This window comes from Petromyzon marinus, chromosome 33 (assembly GCF_048934315.1).
Source record: "Petromyzon marinus isolate PM22_M1 ecotype Great Lakes invasive population chromosome 33, UKy_Petmar_22M1.pri1.0, whole genome shotgun sequence".
Lineage (NCBI taxonomy): Eukaryota > Metazoa > Chordata > Hyperoartia > Petromyzontiformes > Petromyzontidae > Petromyzon > Petromyzon marinus.
The window spans coordinates 6,298,997-6,318,476 of NC_133699.1; the positions used below are offsets into that span (position 1 = coordinate 6,298,997).

General features: G+C 38.5%; 1 protein-coding gene and 1 long non-coding RNA gene across 2 annotated transcripts; both read left to right on the forward strand.

Moving 5' to 3' along the window:
• Window positions 1-1,370: 1,370 nt before the first annotated feature.
• Window positions 1,371-3,002, forward strand: LOC142929726 (uncharacterized). Its single transcript, XR_012945881.1, has 3 exons — window positions 1,371-1,708; window positions 2,121-2,204; window positions 2,894-3,002. It is a non-coding gene; the product is annotated as an uncharacterized LOC142929726 (long non-coding RNA).
• Window positions 3,003-3,700: 698 nt separating this feature from the next.
• Window positions 3,701-9,161, forward strand: LOC142929665 (ubiquitin carboxyl-terminal hydrolase 36-like). Its single transcript, XM_076071370.1, has 12 exons — window positions 3,701-3,739; window positions 4,054-4,252; window positions 4,650-4,847; window positions 4,986-5,096; window positions 5,432-5,534; window positions 6,107-6,174; window positions 7,207-7,277; window positions 7,440-7,513; window positions 7,633-7,741; window positions 8,148-8,291; window positions 8,785-8,885; window positions 9,149-9,161. Exons 1-12 carry the CDS (start codon window positions 3,701-3,703, stop codon window positions 9,159-9,161), a joined length of 1,230 nt encoding a protein of 409 aa, XP_075927485.1.
• Window positions 9,162-19,480: the final 10,319 nt, after the last annotated feature.

Consider the following 19,480-nt stretch of genomic DNA (forward strand, 5'->3'; position numbering starts at 1 on the left):
AACCTGAAGCGCTGCATTAATTTAAACCCCGTGCTGAATACTTGAAAAAATTACATTGTGCGACTGAAGCCGACGTGAAGCAGGCTAAGCCCTCATATATGTAGATTTGATTAACATTCGTGATTGTACCGTCTCAGATTCCCAAACCCCACCCATTGATCTTCTCCAGTCAAAATTGTACTTTATTGGTAACAGAGCACTTTAATTCACATTGATATCACTGCACATGAATCAAGTGTTGTGACTCGTATCTGCAACAATTGGACAAAAATCGAGACAGGTGAGCTCATTAAACCTCAATGAGTAATTAAATACGTTATTGAAGATTAGAAAATACACTAATTAGAGCAAAGTTGACAAGCACTGATGCCCAACACACACCTGTTATCCCAGAGCTTGAGCAGGTGTGTTGCCAATCAGACAGCGTTAGTTGCTTAGCATGTCACAAGTGCAGAACAATTTGAATTGGGAGTAAATTAATAAAAGTGGAATTTTGGGAAACCTGTAATGTAACGCAAGGTGTCCTCCATGCCAGGATGGAATTCTTGCTAGAGTGGATTCTGGTGTTTAATGCTAAGTGAAACCTAACGCATACAGTGGGCTGTGTGTGATGTTACGCTTCTAATGCAGGCAAGCAATAGCTCTGTTAATTAGCACCAAGGAAAGCTATTTGAGCAACAAATGCAGTTAAATTTTGATTGAAAGCTTTCGTGACTATGCAGGGATTCATATTCTTGGTTCTTTCGGTAAAGTCACGTAGAAGGGAAACAATAAAATAATAAAAATATATAGCAATAAAATTCTCACGACGTTTCGACTGCAACACAAGTAATCAACATTAGGTGTGAAAAGCACAACAAGAAAATGCAGTAAAATTTTGATTTAAAGCTTTCGTGGCTGCAGGGATTAATATTCTTGGTTCTTTCGGTAAAGTCACGTAGAAGGGAAACAATAAAATAATAAATATATATAAAACAATAAAATTCTCACGACGTTTCGACTGCAACACAAGCAATCATCATCAAATTTTCTTGTTGTGGTTTTCACACCTGATGATGATTGCTTGTGTTGCAGTGGAAACGTCGTGAGAATTTTATTGTTTTATGTTTTTATTATTTTATTGTTTCCCTTCTACGTGACTTTACCGAAAGAACTAAGATTAAAAATGCAGTTGTGTGGCGTCGGTGTAGTCGGGAGTCTGTGACGTCATGTGACACTTGTCATAAGGTGTCTTATTGAAACGTCACTGCAGTCCGGCGCGTGACGTCAAGTGACACTCCTCATAAGGTGTCGTATTGTAACGTCACTGCAGTCCGGCGTGTGACGTCACATCCTACAGGCTCTTCGGATTTCTTGGGAAGCAGAGGTGTCTTCACTTGCCCTCTGGCGTTCTCGTGATAAAATTTTTTGGAAAGTTTCGGTGCTCTGGCACATTGGTGGCATGGCCACCATGAAGAAAGGTGTAAAGAAATTATTCAGAAAGTTTTTCAAAAAGCTATGCTGCTGTTGCCGAAGCAGTTCTGATGATGAGGACACCTATGCTGGGACCTCGCTGGGCAGTCCTGCTACGGTTCGCAAGGGCAGCCCTCTTTCGAGTCTGGTGAGCAGCCGTTCCAGTGAGAGCGTTTTTCAGAGCTGCAACACCAGTTTAACGTCAACGAGTCAGGAGGCATCAATCGTTGGACACAAGGAAAATGATCTGACTAAGGTAAGGGCAGTAAGATCTGCTGCAGAGAGGGAGATGACTCACAGCGGGTGACTGGGCACATCTAACAGAGTCTGTGCTAATAACTAGAAACATTCAATAATTCGTTTTTATTTGGAGAACGAAACATTGCAGTTAAGAGGTTCATTTGGTTTACCTATATATGGACAGGGTACGCCTGAAGCACTACAACAGAGTGTGACGCTAAAGCCGACATAAAGCAGGCTCACGTTGTTGAAAGCCTCAACAACAGTTTGAGACTGAAAGTGAGGAGACATCATCATCATCTGATGGACAGAAGTCAGATTCGTTGAATCAGATTAAAAAAGATGCAGTCCTCTTTCGAGTCTTTTGAAAGCTGCAACACCAGTTTAAAGTCGTGATGCATGTTGAACATCTTTCGCACCGTACCTAGGCAAACGTGCTGATCGGAGATGCGGGGAAGGACGGTGAGGAGACATCATCATCTGATGAAAGCAATGCAGATCATCTGACTAAGGTAAGGGAGGCTGTAGGAGCAACAAAGAGGGAGGATAAATCACAGCGGGTGACTGGGTACATCTAACAGAGTCTGCTAATAACTAGAAACATTCAATAACAATTTCTTTGTTATTTGGAGAACGAAAAATATCAATTCAGAGGTTCATTTGGTTTACCTATATATATGGACAGGGTACGCCTGAAGCACTACATTAATTTAAAAGTCGTACTAACTACCTAAAAACTACGCTGAGCCAAGTGATAATCTTCCCACAGAGTATGACGCTAAAGCCGACATAAAGCAGGCTCACGGTCTTAGTTCTTTCGGTAAAGTCACGTTGAAGGGAAACAACAAAATAATAAAATATATAAAGCAATAAAAATTATCACGACGTTTCGACCATAACACAAACGGTCGTCTTCAGGTGTGTTGGTTTTCATGAATTTATTTAAAAACGGTGAATTTTATCCATTTATTTATTTATTTAAAAACCCGTTGGCGCCACGCGCAACGATTTGGCAGTTTATCGTTACTGCAGTCACGATAGCTTTAAATCAAAATTTCAGGCTCACGTTGTTGAAAGCTTCAACAACAGTTTGAGTCAGAAAGTGAGGAAAAAAACGGCAGCCCCCTTTCGAGTCTTTTGAAAGCTGCAACACCAGTTTAAAGTCGTGATGCATGTTGAACTTCTTTCGCACCGTACCTAGGCAAACGTGCTGCTCGGAGGTGCGGGGAAGGACGATGAGGAGACATCATCTGATGAAAGCAATGCAGATCATCTGACTAAGGTAAGGGAGGCTGTAGGAGCAGCAAAGAGGGAGGATAAATCACAGTAGGTGATTAGGCAAAATTCAATTATCACGTATGCTTTCGTGACCAAAATCATCCATAATACCGTTTTGTCCTTTCTTTTTTTCTTTTGGGTTAGATTACCGGCGAAACGTCGTACTCGGATTGTAAATGTTGTGGCTTGGCTCTCCAACACACCGGTGTGCTGTACTCGTAACGAATTGGCACGATCTGTTTAAGTGGTAAACCTTACAAATTGGCTGTGTCGGATTGTGGCCGGTTTAACGAAACATTTATATATTTACACGATCTAACAAGAAGAAAACCTGTAGTATAGATCAGTATTGATAAAATTAAGGTAAAAAATTAAAGTTTACGTTGCAAAACTTACAAAGAAGACCAGTCCACACGTAAAGGTGCAGCCTTGAAATTGTTTGATCATACGATTGCTCGCGGTTGGGTTTGCACGAGAGGAAACTCACCTTCTACACCCACCAAACATCTTGGAAAATGTGGGAGCACCCACACCTGACCCCACAACACACATGGCTTGTCCATCGACTACCTGTGGTGTCCCTATTTATACTGCTGGGTGAATAAAGGTGGGAAGGATGTATTTCTACTGACATGCCAGGAAATTGTGGCACCAAATTCCGTACGATAACACCAGATTGCTAACCGTTGCATGAATAGCACATTAAGCCATTTGAGTATTTAAAATATGCATGATTTCCAATTTCACGCACTGCAAGAATGGGGAGGGCGTATGAAGGGATGTATACCCGTATGGGAATGTGTGTCCATATGGGTCTGTATTTGCGCTCAAGTGATATCACATGCATCTTTTTAACGTAACGTCTTCAGAATATCACTAAGGAGAATTTAGACATAGAGTATGTTTTTGTCCAACTTCTTTGGAAACAAAGATAGATCCTGGTATCTAAAAGCAGAGTCTCCATTATTAGATTGGCTTGCCATGTTGTTCGAAATAAGAATCCGCACTTAGCAGTTTGAGCAATGCTGCAGTGTAGTGGCGATGCGTGTCTGTGACTTAAGGCTGCTTTTACTGCTGCCGTAGCAGGAGGCCAAGAGTATTCAACAGGCAGAAGCGGACACCATCTCCAGCATCGTCGTCAAGGATGAGGCATCCACATCACCCCCGGCGGTGTCAGCAGCAGATGACAAGGGGCTGGAGATCCAACACAGCACCGTTCCATCCGCCGTGTCTTTCGTGACCGAGTCCAGCACGACTGGGCTGCACAAACCTAATGCGGGAGGTAAGTGTTTGCTGGCGTGACCCTGTCCCTCCGATTAGTATGGATGGCGACGCACGGTGTGAAAGAAGTTCAACGTGCACACATACGTACACTTTGATATCTCGTCACGCTGCTGTGGTTGTCTAGCCATTGCTGTCGATGTAAAACTTACAGGCTGAAGATGCTCTTCAGGCAATTCTGATTACTAGTGCTGAACACTTCAAAAACATTTAATACATTTGCATCTCGCCAGCTGGTGAAGAGGATTGTGTCTACCTAACAGCACCACAAAAAAAATGCCAGCACGGGTACAGGCTAAGACACCCAATTTGTAAACCATTCCCTTCAGTAGTGCTGTGAGTTATAATAAAAGTGCTGTGAACGTTAATGATGTGTTTCCATCATGTCATGTGTGCAGATGAGGACAGCATTCCATCTTTAGAATTCACAACACCTGCGACAGACAACTTAGTTCTCAAGTGGCAGGAGGATCTACATGAGGGTGCTGGGCTCAACAACCTCGGGAATACGTGTTTCGTGAATGCCAGCCTGCAGGGCCTCACGTACACGGCGCCGCTGGCAAACTTTTTGCTTTACAGCGATCACTCATGGACCTGTGAGTTCTCCCAAGATATTTTGCATTCGAGACGAGCTACAATCGAGTGTTGTGTAGATTACCTGGCTGTGCGCGGCTGGGCAATTTGTGCGATTGGTTTGTATTTTCACTGTGTGTCACCCCTGCCCCTCTTCACAGGCAAACAGACTGAGTTTTGCATGATGTGTCTGTTGGAGAAACACGTCTTCAACACCTTCATGAATCGGGGCATGGCCATCGATCCCATCGACATAGTTCTCAATTTCAAAAGTAAGTTCCAGCACAATTCCCAAGTGTCTTTGACGTTGAAACATCGGTCATCTCAAGATCTCCTGAAAGGGCAGTTTGAATCAGTTTTTGTATACAATATCGAACAGAAAATTACTCGTTTTGGTCAGCACTGATTTTACAACTCCAATGCATCGGATGTTCTTCCGGTCCTGCATTACTCTCTTGATGCTCGTTCTAAACACTGCCAGCCATACCCAGTTCTGTGATTAACCCACAAATCTTCCAATTTAGTTGATGAGGGACTTCATAAGCTATATACTGTGCCAGCAACTGTGTGACCACATCATCTGTGACCTCTGTCCATTTCCACACAGACATCGGCGAGGACCTGTGTTTTGGCAGGCAGGAAGATGCGCATGTCTTTCTGAGTTACGTGATAGATACGCTGCACCAATCCTGCCTCTTCAACCAAAGCCAGTAAGTACTGCATGCCCCAGCAAACTCCATAAATAGTTGCACAATACCAGCACATGGATGCCTGGATTGTTCAGAAAAAAATATGTTCTCAGGATAACCAGGCTACAGTCTACATTATTGACTGCCAATACGCTCACCAAGCTTAAAAACCAGGCTACAGTCTACATTATAGACTGGCAGTACGCTCACTCCGATTAAGAACCAGTCTACATTAGTGGGTTTTTTGTTTTTTTAATTGTATATTTTATTATTCATATTTGTATTCACTTTATTTTAATTATTATTTAACAAATACACTAAATGCATGTTTCTAAATATGGAGGGAAAAATCGGTGGGCTCGTATAAAAAAAAAATACACGCAACCACAGGGAGAGAATGCAAACTGCAAATTTACAGGCGTCAGCATTGGGATCAAACCCATGACCTGTATAGCTGGCGAGGTAGTTAAGACATTGCCACTTCAGCGAGTTAATACTAGTAGGGAAAAACATGTAACTCTCCCGAGTGTTCATCTCGTAAAGACATTGCCTCTGGAGTAGCTGTCTGTGTGTTTCATTGCGTGTTTTTCCAGGCTGAATATTGACATGGAGACCCCAACATTGATCCACCAGATCTTCAGGGGGTACCTGAAATCGAGAGGTAGGTACCTGTGCCCCTTCTGGAAACATTCACCCTTTAAGTAGTGATTTCACCCAATTTCACAATCCATACTGGGCTATGCAAGCTCTCGCATGCAACCTTATATTCTCTGTAGATGTAAAAAAAAAACACGTACACAAGGACATAAGCACACATGCACAAAATATGCATTCCCTTTCCCGTTTCTCTTTCATTGTTTACAAGTTATATCATTCACTCTACTCCCATTCCTGTGGAGTTCTCTAGGTTAAAAGGGGTTGCATCAACTATACGAACATCTTTTGATTTAAAGCTTTCGTGACTGCAGGGATTCATATTCTTGGTTCTTTCGGTGAAGTCACCACGTAGAAGGGAAACTATAAAATAATAAAAATATAATACAATATACGAACATCATTAACTGGATTGTGCTAATGCTTATTTCTTTGACCACGCTGCGACGAGGCTACCCAACATGCAATCTGCCAGCAACATTTTAAACTTTAACATTGAATACAAATTAGTTTATGTCATCATTCATGTGACAATTTTAGCAGACCATCCCGATCATCATTGACTACACAAGTGAGAAAAGATGCCGAATACGGAAATAGATTTCACATGCTTATTACGCAAGAGTTTATCAAAGGTTTCTGTACGCCAAATGTAATTTCTCATCAGGCCACGTGGTGTACAGTGCAGTATCCAACTCGTAGCCCACCCTATGTTTCTGGCTTCTGTGCTATGAATAAAGATCACTCCTTAAAATGTCACCAATTGCATATTTTTCCTTGTAAGGCAGTGCTATTGACGAATGTGTTGAGTACCTGTGATTTATGTTAGGGCACCACTGCCAACACAGTATCAACAATAAATGTATTTAGTAGCCATTGCTGCTTTCACCAAATATGTTTTTAAATAACAATTATAGTCGCATCTGGGTTGGTGGTATTTGAACATTTTCATATTAGCCAGTTAACGTGTGAATACTTTTGATGATTATGCAATGTGCAGCAGTAATATTGTATGTTTTCATATTATGTGTTTTCACAGTTGAGTGCACGCAGTGCTTCAGCATCTCAGACACGTTGGACTCTTGCCTTGACATCTCTCTTAATATCAACGTAAGAATTGGGAAGGCTGCAGCCTGATGTCGATTTTTTTGTCATTCATTATATTTATGTACCACAACCAGTTGACTGCAGAGAGCCACTTAGCTCATTATTTTCTGAATTTCTATTCAAAGTAATAATTTTCCATGATTGTGCTTTCTTGGCTTTTGACAGAAATCCCTGGATCTGGTGAAGGCTTTGTATGAATTCACAAAGACCGAGAATCTTTCAGAATACAGATGTGGAATGTGAGTATGCAATCTTCCATCGTGCACCTTTAAACGTTCGTGTATATCCCCATTTATACAGTGTGTGATGAAACACGCACCTCGTCCGTAAACTAACGTTGCTATTGTCTGGCGAACAGGTGCTCACGCGTGGGGAAATCAACAAAGAGAGTGAGCCTGCACGTGGTGCCCAATGTGCTTATCGTCACCATTAAGCGATACGATGAGTTTGGGCACAAAATCGACAGGGTGAATTTTACTTCCTGCACAGAATGCAAACTGATATTCAGATATATTTTGTATTCAACGTCTTTTGTCATTTGGACGTATTGGCGGTACACCGGTGCAGCATGACACACCGGTCCTCATAAAACAGTAGAACATCAAAATGTGAACCGACACTCATCTTCCGACTGCTTTGAGATCACGATAAATTATTTTGACGCAGCCCCACAAAATTTCCTGAAATGGGTTGGGAATAGCTGGAAAATATATCATCGTGAAAAATGTGATTTTAGTTTTTTATATATACGGTGCACCAGTGTACCGCCAATACGTTAATTTGCTCCCTTCTTCTGCCCCTGCTTAGCCAGCTCCCTATTTTCCTCTCTTTTAATGCTTGGCCCATCACTGTCTCCTCCCTCATCCCTTGTAGGAGTTCCTCTTCCCTGAAAAACTCGACATACGGCCGTTCATGTCTAGTCAGGTTGTGCAAGAGTCGCAACTTTATTCACTCTACTCGGTGATTGTGCACCACGGGACCACCACCAATAGCGGCCACTACTACTCGTACAACAAGGTGATGTTCTGCATGATAAACAAAAAAACAAATATCCCCCATATAGCCTTACCCGACTGTTGGGGCAAGTGCTGTTCATGAGCACCTGTCAAAGCCAGAATGACACACGCGGGGGTGGGTGGCCAGCACTACACCCGGCCGCCTTTGTCCCCTGAGTGGTAATTTTTACATATTGCACCATGTGTTCATTTGAGGCTGAGTGGACCGAGGGAACGAGGCCCACGACCAGTTGAGATAATCGTCACTGGTGTTACGTCGTAAGCGGGAATTGACCTCTGGTTGCCGGGTTCGTAGTGCAATGTGCTAACCGCTACGCTACTGTTTCCCTCTATGATAATACATACACACACACACACACGAAGCATATGAGTACACGTGTTAACTTCCATATAATATTCCACTTTCATGATCTGTCACTATGGCTGGCTTTTAAATGAGTCAGGTGCAATTGGGTAATGATCGTAATTAAGTGTACATGTATTTTTTCCTTCAGGTCAGCAATGGCAGCTGGTTCAGAATGGACGATGCTGACGTGGAGCCAGTCGCCAAGTCAGAGGTTCTTCAAGACCAGGCCTACATCCTCTTCTATATGCGGTAAGTTGTACTCATGATGTATTTTCACAAACCATAAAACCTCAAACTGGAGAATTTACCCTAAGTCAAACAGTGTTGTCTGACAGTGTTGTACGCACTCTTACTCGGCCCACAATTATATTTTGAAGGTGGTTACCACGTGAGTTATCAGCCATTTTCGGTGCAATTCATTTCTCTAGGTAGTTTCAATGACAGGCAGTTTTCTGTGGTGTCCTGTTGGCCAGTGGAATAATTGTGATGGTGATGATGTGTGCTATGTGTAGGTCACCAGAGTAGAATGCCATCCCAGTGGACATCGAGGACTCTCAGTCTTCAAACTGGGTGGCATCAAGAACACACAGAGAGCTCCGAAGTGCTCGGACTACACAAAGGACACTCAAGGAAGAAAGAAGACGAGCCGGAGACACACTGCATACACACACACGCGCACCTTAGCAGACACATTGGAGACTTAGAGATTTAGACTGATATCAGATGCTCCCTCCTTACAGGCAATCCCCGGGTTACGGAAGCATTAGGTTCCCGAGGAAGATCCGCAACCTGAATTTTCCGTATGTCGGAAACTCAACAATTTCCCCCAAATCTAGATAAAATCCCATAGCCGGAAATAGTTGTGCCTCCCGTACCGTTTTCTTTAATTACTGTAGTTTCATCCCTATAATCCGGGGACTGCCTGTAGCTAGTTTTCAATCCTAACCCACCTAGTGAGCGATAATGGTCTAGGTTTCTCAAAAGGAAGGACATTAATAAACATCTGATATGATGGGATAACTTTCACAAACATTTGTTTAGATTTTCTTTGGTTCTTTCGGTAAAGTCACGTAGAATGAGTGGGCTCACATGACATTGACTTCTCCAAGACGGAGGTTCTTTGCAAACCAACTGGCTACCATGAGAGATTCGTTCATGAGGCCATTCACATATACAAGCACAGAGACAATTTCAACCGAGAAGATGGATTCAGGCTTAGTAACCACTGGAAAGATGTGTTAAATCATTTCTGTTCTTAATTAATTGTAATTTTACGATGACCTTCAGACCGCAGCTCTTTCGCCAGCATTGCCTCTTAATACCTCTCACACCACGGTTAATGGTATGGTTTACAACATGGAGTATACTAGGGCTTCGCAGCTGTCTCTCTCCCCCTCCTCTGTTCCGACCATGGACGAACTCGTCCGTCTGAACGGGGCCCGTAGCTATCCGTGGTACGGAAATTTGAGGGTAAGAATCCACCCATTTTTTCGCCATATAGCATTGTGATATATAACGACTTATGGTTGGTAGCTTAGCTGATTGGAGAATATAGAGTTTATTGATAACATGAAGGTAATTTATATTTTAATTTTTATTGGTTCACTATATAGTACTGTGAATAGCTCAGATGTGTAGTCATTTCTGTGACCAGTCACCAGCAAATCACCCAGTTATTTCAATGCTAAATTCGCCTAGTTATTTCAATGCTAAATTCTCCTGTTTTGATTTGTACTAAGTGCCTCGGTGAATGTGTATGCTCTGACTTCAACGTAACTATTTCTGTAGCAGTTACAAGCGAATGCCTTAATTTAGCTATTTCAATGCTAAATTCTATGCTAATTCCTTTTAACAATGGGTGCCTCTGCGGATGTGTATGCTTTAACTTTTGACATAGCTATTTCTGTGACCAGTCACAAGCTAATCATTCAGCCTTTTCAATGCTAAATTTTATGCTAATTCCTTCGTCAAGGCTCTTTGTTCCTCTCACACAGCTTAAAAGCCGTGATCTGAACGTGGCTCTCTCACTCCAGCGCTGTTCTACCAGACAGTCTCGCTCCCTTCACCTGATGAAGGCCGCTTGTGTTGTGGCCGAAACGTCGTGAGAATATTATTGTGTTATTTTATTTTATCAATTTATTCTTTTATTCTCATTCTACGTGACTTTACCGAAAGAACCAAAGAAGATGAATCATTGCAGTCACGAAAGCTTTAAATCGAAATTTGTTTAGATTATTGATTATTTTGCTGTAATAAATTTCTATAAGATAAACCAGTTTATTAAGCTATCATTTGTTGCCAGGTTGCTTCTGAATGAGAGGCTCATAGCTCAGTATGCTTTACCTGGTAGGATAAAACATAGTTTAGTATTATTTGTATATATTTGCTATACTTTTCACTGTCAAGTTTTTGTGTTGTGTTGTATTATTCTCACCTGCCCCGACTGGACATCTGTGAAAAAGAGGTTTATAGCTCATCGGATTCCTGCTGTATAAATAAATATTCTGATGAGCGTTAACGGAAAGGTTTTGTTTGTCCCAACATAGTCTACCATGTGGCTGTCATGAGTAACCATCTGTTTTTTGTTGCACCGAAATTATCTGAAGCTACATGTTGTGTAGACTCGGTGTTTGTGTAGATGTGATAGTTTTAAAGATGGTATGCTAGGATTTTAAGTCTTGCCGGTATGTTGTCTATGTATTGGTGCCATGTCATTGCGCTTGAGCGTTTCCAACAGCACTGCCTCCATCAAATCCAGGGGATCAAGTGCAAGTGTCCTCCATGCTGACACCACCAGCATTGAAGCAATACTTCTAAAAAAACAACTCTGATGGACTGGCCACTGCTTCCGCGTACCTGAGAACTGCCTTCCCCACCAGATCCTTTTCTCCCAGCTCTCTAATGGGCAGCGGACGAGGGGAGGACAAAGTAAGCAGTTCAAGGACACCCTAAAGTCCTCCCTGAAGTACAGAAACATCAGGCTTCGAGATTCGACGGAGTAGGCTGCCGCCCACCTTGGGTGGCGCTGCTGCATCCACCAGGCGACGGCCCACTGAGACCCAACGTCTTGATGCCGAATCGCTGCCAAATAACAACAGAAAAGGAAGCTAACCCAGCATTGTGGCTCCCACTTCTATCTGGGACCACGTGACCCCAAAGCTCAAAGATCTGCAGATCGTGAATTGGACTCCTCAGCCACCTCAAGATCTGATGGGTGTCATCCTCGAACCCCAAGGGGCTGCCGCCGATGAAGACGAAGTCCACACCATCTCCGCATGCACCCATTGTCCACCAAACATGCGGGCAGGCCATCTCTTATATAACCTCTAACCAAATATTACAGATAACCAAATATTATAAGCAACATTGATGGAAATGTGCACAATTAGAACAGCTCACTTGATCAAAGTTCAACCAATGATCGTCTCGACAATATTTGCTTAATTTGCAACTTTGCTCATGGAATTAAAATGCAAGATAAATTACATCCATAATAGAGGTATTTTGGGTTAGTTCGCTTAAATATATAAATGTGTCGTTAAAACCCGCCACCACCCGACACAGCCAACTAGTAAGGGTTGTCACGTAAACAGAACATGTAAATTGGTCACTAGTACAGCACATCGGTGTGATGGAGAGCGAAGCCACAACATTGACAATCTGAGTACGATGTTTCGCCAGTAATTACAACCAGCTTCATCAGGCGACAACCAAATTTGTGAAGTCCACCTGTTTCCTTATAGAGGCGTAGATGTGGTAACCACACTTCTACGCTCTTGCGCAAAGTGGGGGTGTGGGGATTAATGAGGCAACGTACACTCTGCATGTGGATTATGAGAGCCCTTTGATCTTGTCCTTCCTGTCCATTGTGTGTATTAAAATAGCCCTACCAACGGTAATCACTATTGAAGTATGGTGGCCTGTATAGGCGTGGATTTAAACAATTTATTATTTGATGATTCACAGTAAATATAACAGGTCACAGTGATATGTAGTCATGTTTTTTTTTCATCTCTGTGATGGGGTGATTTTAAAATATTTTTACAGTATTATGTTTGTTAGTGTTGGCTCTTTCCAGGCTGCTGTTGTGGGCAGCAGAGGGCAGTGCAGCAAAATCAATTGTACTTTCTTTGCACTCATCTATGCAACGCCACCTTGACTAGCGTGGTGAAGTATGGTCAATAACCTCACGGCCCGCAGTGTGGAGACCCTCATCCAGCAGTGGATTGACACGTGACTTTAAATACAGTACTACCTTATATATTTGTAGTGGGTTCGAATTAGGTGCACACACGACTCCTTGGGAGGCAACGCTGATTTATTAGAACGGTAAGTAATATAACACTGCACATAAGGTGGTGACCACCGACCTACTCTAGCTAACACATACTTCTCAAATACTCTAGCGTGACCCAGCCAGGTGGGCTACTGCCAGGTCCACTGACTGGATGCTTGACTCTTCTTGGCATCTTCACGATGCATCTTCGTTCTTGATACGGGCAGCCTCGAACCTCGTGAGGCGGCTGCTTATATGGGCCTCGGCGTGCCCGGGCCCCGCCCCGGCCACACCTCCCTTCGAGAACCCTCTCGAAGCCCCCCTGCTGTCCACGTGCCCTCCAAGGTGCCCCCTAGGCCCCCGGCCCCCACTGGGGTCCAGTCACGTGTCCAGCCGGGGTCACAGAGTGCCATGGCCTCACACCACCATCGTGGCCTCCCGAGCCCAGCACCGGCCCTGACGTCATTCCCGCCTCCTGTGTGTGTGTGTGTGGAGGCCTCCAGCCTCCACACACACACACACAATATATATCATTCCACACACACACACACACTATATATATCATTCCACACACACACACACACTATATATATATCATTCCACACACACACACAATATATATCATTCCACACACACACACAATATATATCATTCCACACACACACACACTATATATATCATTCCACACACACACACTATATGTATCATTACACACACACACTATATATATCATTACACACACACTATATATATATCATTACACACACACACACTATATATATATATCATTACACACACACACACTATATATATATCATTACACACACACACACTATATATATATCATTACACACACACACACTATATATCATTACACACACACACACTATATATATCATTACACACACACACACTATATATATATCATTACACACACACACAATATATATTACACACACACACTATATATATATCATTACACACACACACTATATATATCATTACACACACACACACTATATATATATCATTACACACACACACACACTATATATATCATTACACACACACACACACTATATATATCATTACACACACACACACTATATATATCATTACACACACACACACTATATATATCATTACACACACACACACTATATATATCATTACACACACACACACTATATATATCATTACACACACACACACTATATATATCATTACACACACACAATATATATCATTACACACACACACAATATATATCATTACACACACACACAATATATATATCATTACACACACACACAATATATATCATCACACACACACACAATATATATCATTACACACACACACAATATATATATCATTACACACACACACAATATATATATCATTACACACACACACACAATATATATATCATTACACACACACAATATATATATCATTACACACACACACACACAATATATATATCATTACACACACACACACAATATATATCATTACACACACACACACACACAATATATATATCATTACACACACACACTATATATATCATTACACACACACACTATATATATATCATTACACACACACTATATATATATCATTACACACACACTATATATATATATCATTACACACACACACACTATATATATATCATTACACACACACTATATATATATCATTACACACACACACACTATATATATATATCATTACACACACACACTATATATATATCATTACACACACACACTATATATATCATTACACACACACACTATATATCATTACACACACACACTATATATCATTACACACACACACAATATATATCATTACACACACACACTCACTATATATATCATTACACACACACACTCACTATATATATCATTACACACACACACTATATATATCATTACACACACACAATATATATATCATTACACACACACTATATATATATCTTTACACACACACACACTATATATATATCATTACACACACACACACACTATATATATATATCTATCATTACACACACACACACACTATATATATCTATCATTACACACACACACACTATATATCTATCATTACACACACACACACTATATATATCTATCATTACACACACACACACTATATATATCTATCATTACACACACACACACTATATATATCTATCATTACACACACACACACACACTATATATATATATCTATCATTACACACACACACACACTATATATATATCTATCATTACACACACACACACACACTATATATATATCTATCATTACACACACACACACACACTATATATATATCTATCATTACACACACACACTATATATATCTATCATTACACACACACACACTATATATATATCATTACACACACACACACTATATATCATTACACACACACACACTATATATATCATTACACACACACACACTATATATATATCATTACACACACACACAATATATATATTACACACACACACTATATATATATCATTACACACACACACTATATATATCATTACACACACACACACTATATATATATCATTACACACACACACACTATATATATCATTACACACACACACACACTATATATATCATTACACACACACACACTATATATATCATTACACACACACACACTATATATATCATTACACACACACACACTATATATATCATTACACACACACACACTATATATATCATTACACACACACACACTATATATATCATTACACACACACACAATATATATCATTACACACACACACAATATATATCATTACACACACACACAATATATATATCATTACACACACACACAATATATATCATCACACACACACACAATATATATCATTACACACACACACAATATATATATCATTACACACACACACAATATATATATCATTACACACACACACACAATATATATATCATTACACACACACAATATATATATATCATTACACACACACACACAATATATATATATCATTACACACACACACACACAATATATATCATTACACACACACACAATATATATATCATTACACACACACACTATATATATCATTACACACACACACTATATATATATATCATTACACACACACTATATATATCATTACACACACACTATATATATATATCATTACACACACACACACTATATATATATCATTACACACACACTATATATATATCATTACACACACACACACTATATATATATCATTACACACACACACTATATATATATCATTACACACACACACTATATATATCATTACACACACACACTATATATCATTACACACACACACTATATATATCATTACACACACACACAATATATATCATTACACACACACACTCACTATATATATCATTACACACACACACTCACTATATATATCATTACACACACACACTATATATATCATTACACACACACAATATATATATATCATTACACACACACTATATATATATCTTTACACACACACACACTATATATATATCATTACACACACACACTATATATATATCTATCATTACACACACACACACACTATATATATCTATCATTACACACACACACACTATATATCTATCATTACACACACACACACTATATATATCTATCATTACACACACACACACTATATATATCTATCATTACACACACACACACTATATATATCTATCATTACACACACACACACACACTATATATATATCTATCATTACACACACACACACACTATATATATATCTATCATTACACACACACACACACACTATATATATATATATCTATCATTACACACACACACACACACTATATATATATCTATCATTACACACACACACTATATATATCTATCATTACACACACACACACTATATATATATCTATCATTACACACACACACACACACTATATATATCTATCATTACACACACACTATATATATATCTATCATTACACACAATATATATCTATCATTACACACACACACACACTATATATATCTATCATTACACACACACACACTATATATCTATCATTACACACACACACTATATATATCTATCATTACACACACACACTATATATATCTATCATTACACACACACACTATATATCTATCATTACACACACACACTATATATCTATCATTACACACACTATATATATCATTACACACACTATATATATCATTTTACACACACTATATATATCATTACACACACACACTATATATCATTACACACACACACTATATATATCATTACACACACACACACTATATATATATCATTACACACACACACACTATATATATATCATTACACACACACTATATATATCATTACACACACACACACTATATATATATCATTACACACACACACTATATATCATTACACACACACTATATATATCATTACACACACACACTATATATATCATTACACACACACACACAATATATATCATTACACACACACACAATATATATATCATTACACACACACACACTATATATCATTACACACACACACACAATATATATCATTACACACACACACACAATATATATATCATTACACACACACAATATATATCATTACACACACACACAATATATATCATTACACACACACACAATATATATCTCATTACACACACACACAATATATATATATTTCATTACACACACACAGACTATATATATATTTCATTACACACACACTATATATATTTCATTACACACACACTATATATATATTTCATTACACACACACTATATATATTTCATTACACACACACACACACACTATATATATTTCATTACACACACACACTATATATATTTCATTACACACACACACACACTATATATATTTCATTACACACACACACACTATATATATATTTCATTACACACACACACTATATATATATTTCATTACACACACACACTATATATATATTTCATTACACACACACACTATATATATATTTCATTACACACACACACTATATATATATTTCATTACACACACACACTATATATATATTTCATTACACACACACTATATATATATTTCATTACACACACACTATATATATATTTCATTACACACACACACTATATATATATTTCATTACACACACACACTATATATATTTCATTACACACAAACACTATATATATATTTCATTACACACACACACTATATATATATTTCATTACACACACACTATATATATTTCATTACACACACACACACTATATATATTTCATTACACACACACACACTATATATATTTCATTACACACACACACACACACACTATATATATTTCATTACACACACACACACACTATATATATATTTCATTACACACACACACACACTATATATATTTCATTACACACACACACACTATATATATTTCATTACACACACACACACACTATATATATTTCATTACACACACACACACTATATATATTTCATTACACACACACACTATATATATATATTTCATTACACACACACTATATATATTTCATTACACACACACACTATATATATTTCATTACACACACACACACACTATATATATTTCATTACACACACACACACACTATATATATATTTCATTACACACACACACACACTATATATATTTCATTACACACACACACACACTATATATATTTCATTACACACACACACTATATATATTTCATTACACACACACACACACACTATATATATTTCATTACACACACACACACACTATATATATTTCATTACACACACACACACACACTATATATATTTCATTACACACACACTATATATCATTACACACACACACTATATATATCATTACACACACACACTATATATATCTCATTACACACACACACACTATATATATCTCATTACACACACACACTATATATCTCATTTCACACACACACTATATATCATTACACACAAACACACACTATATAATTACACACACACTATATAATTACACACACACTTTATATCATTACACACACACACTTTATATCATTACACACACACACTATATATCATTACACACACACACTTTATATCATTACACACACACTTTATATCATTAGACACACACACACTATATATCATTACACACACACACTATATATCATTACACACACACACACTATATATCATTACACACACACACTATATATCATTACACACACACACTATAATTTCACACACACACTATATATAATTTCACACACACACTATATATCATTACACACACACACTATATATCATTGCACACACACACACTATAATTTCACACACACTATATATAATTTCACACACACACACTATATATCATTACACACACACTATAATTTCACACACACACTATATATAATTTCACACACACACACTATACAATTTCACACACAC

What these genes read in the sequence shown, in the direction of transcription:
- LOC142929665 (XM_076071370.1), top strand. Translation starts at nt 3,701, where the DNA reads ATGATTTCCAATTTCACGCACTGCAAGAATGGGGAGGGC. An exon ending in TCAGAATACAGATGTGGAAT is followed by an intron (nt 7,514 to 7,632) that starts GTGAGTATGCAA and finishes TCTGGCGAACAG; the next exon opens with GTGCTCACGCGTGGGGAAAT. An exon ending in ACTACTACTCGTACAACAAG is followed by an intron (nt 8,292 to 8,784) that starts GTGATGTTCTGC and finishes TTTTTCCTTCAG; the next exon opens with GTCAGCAATGGCAGCTGGTT.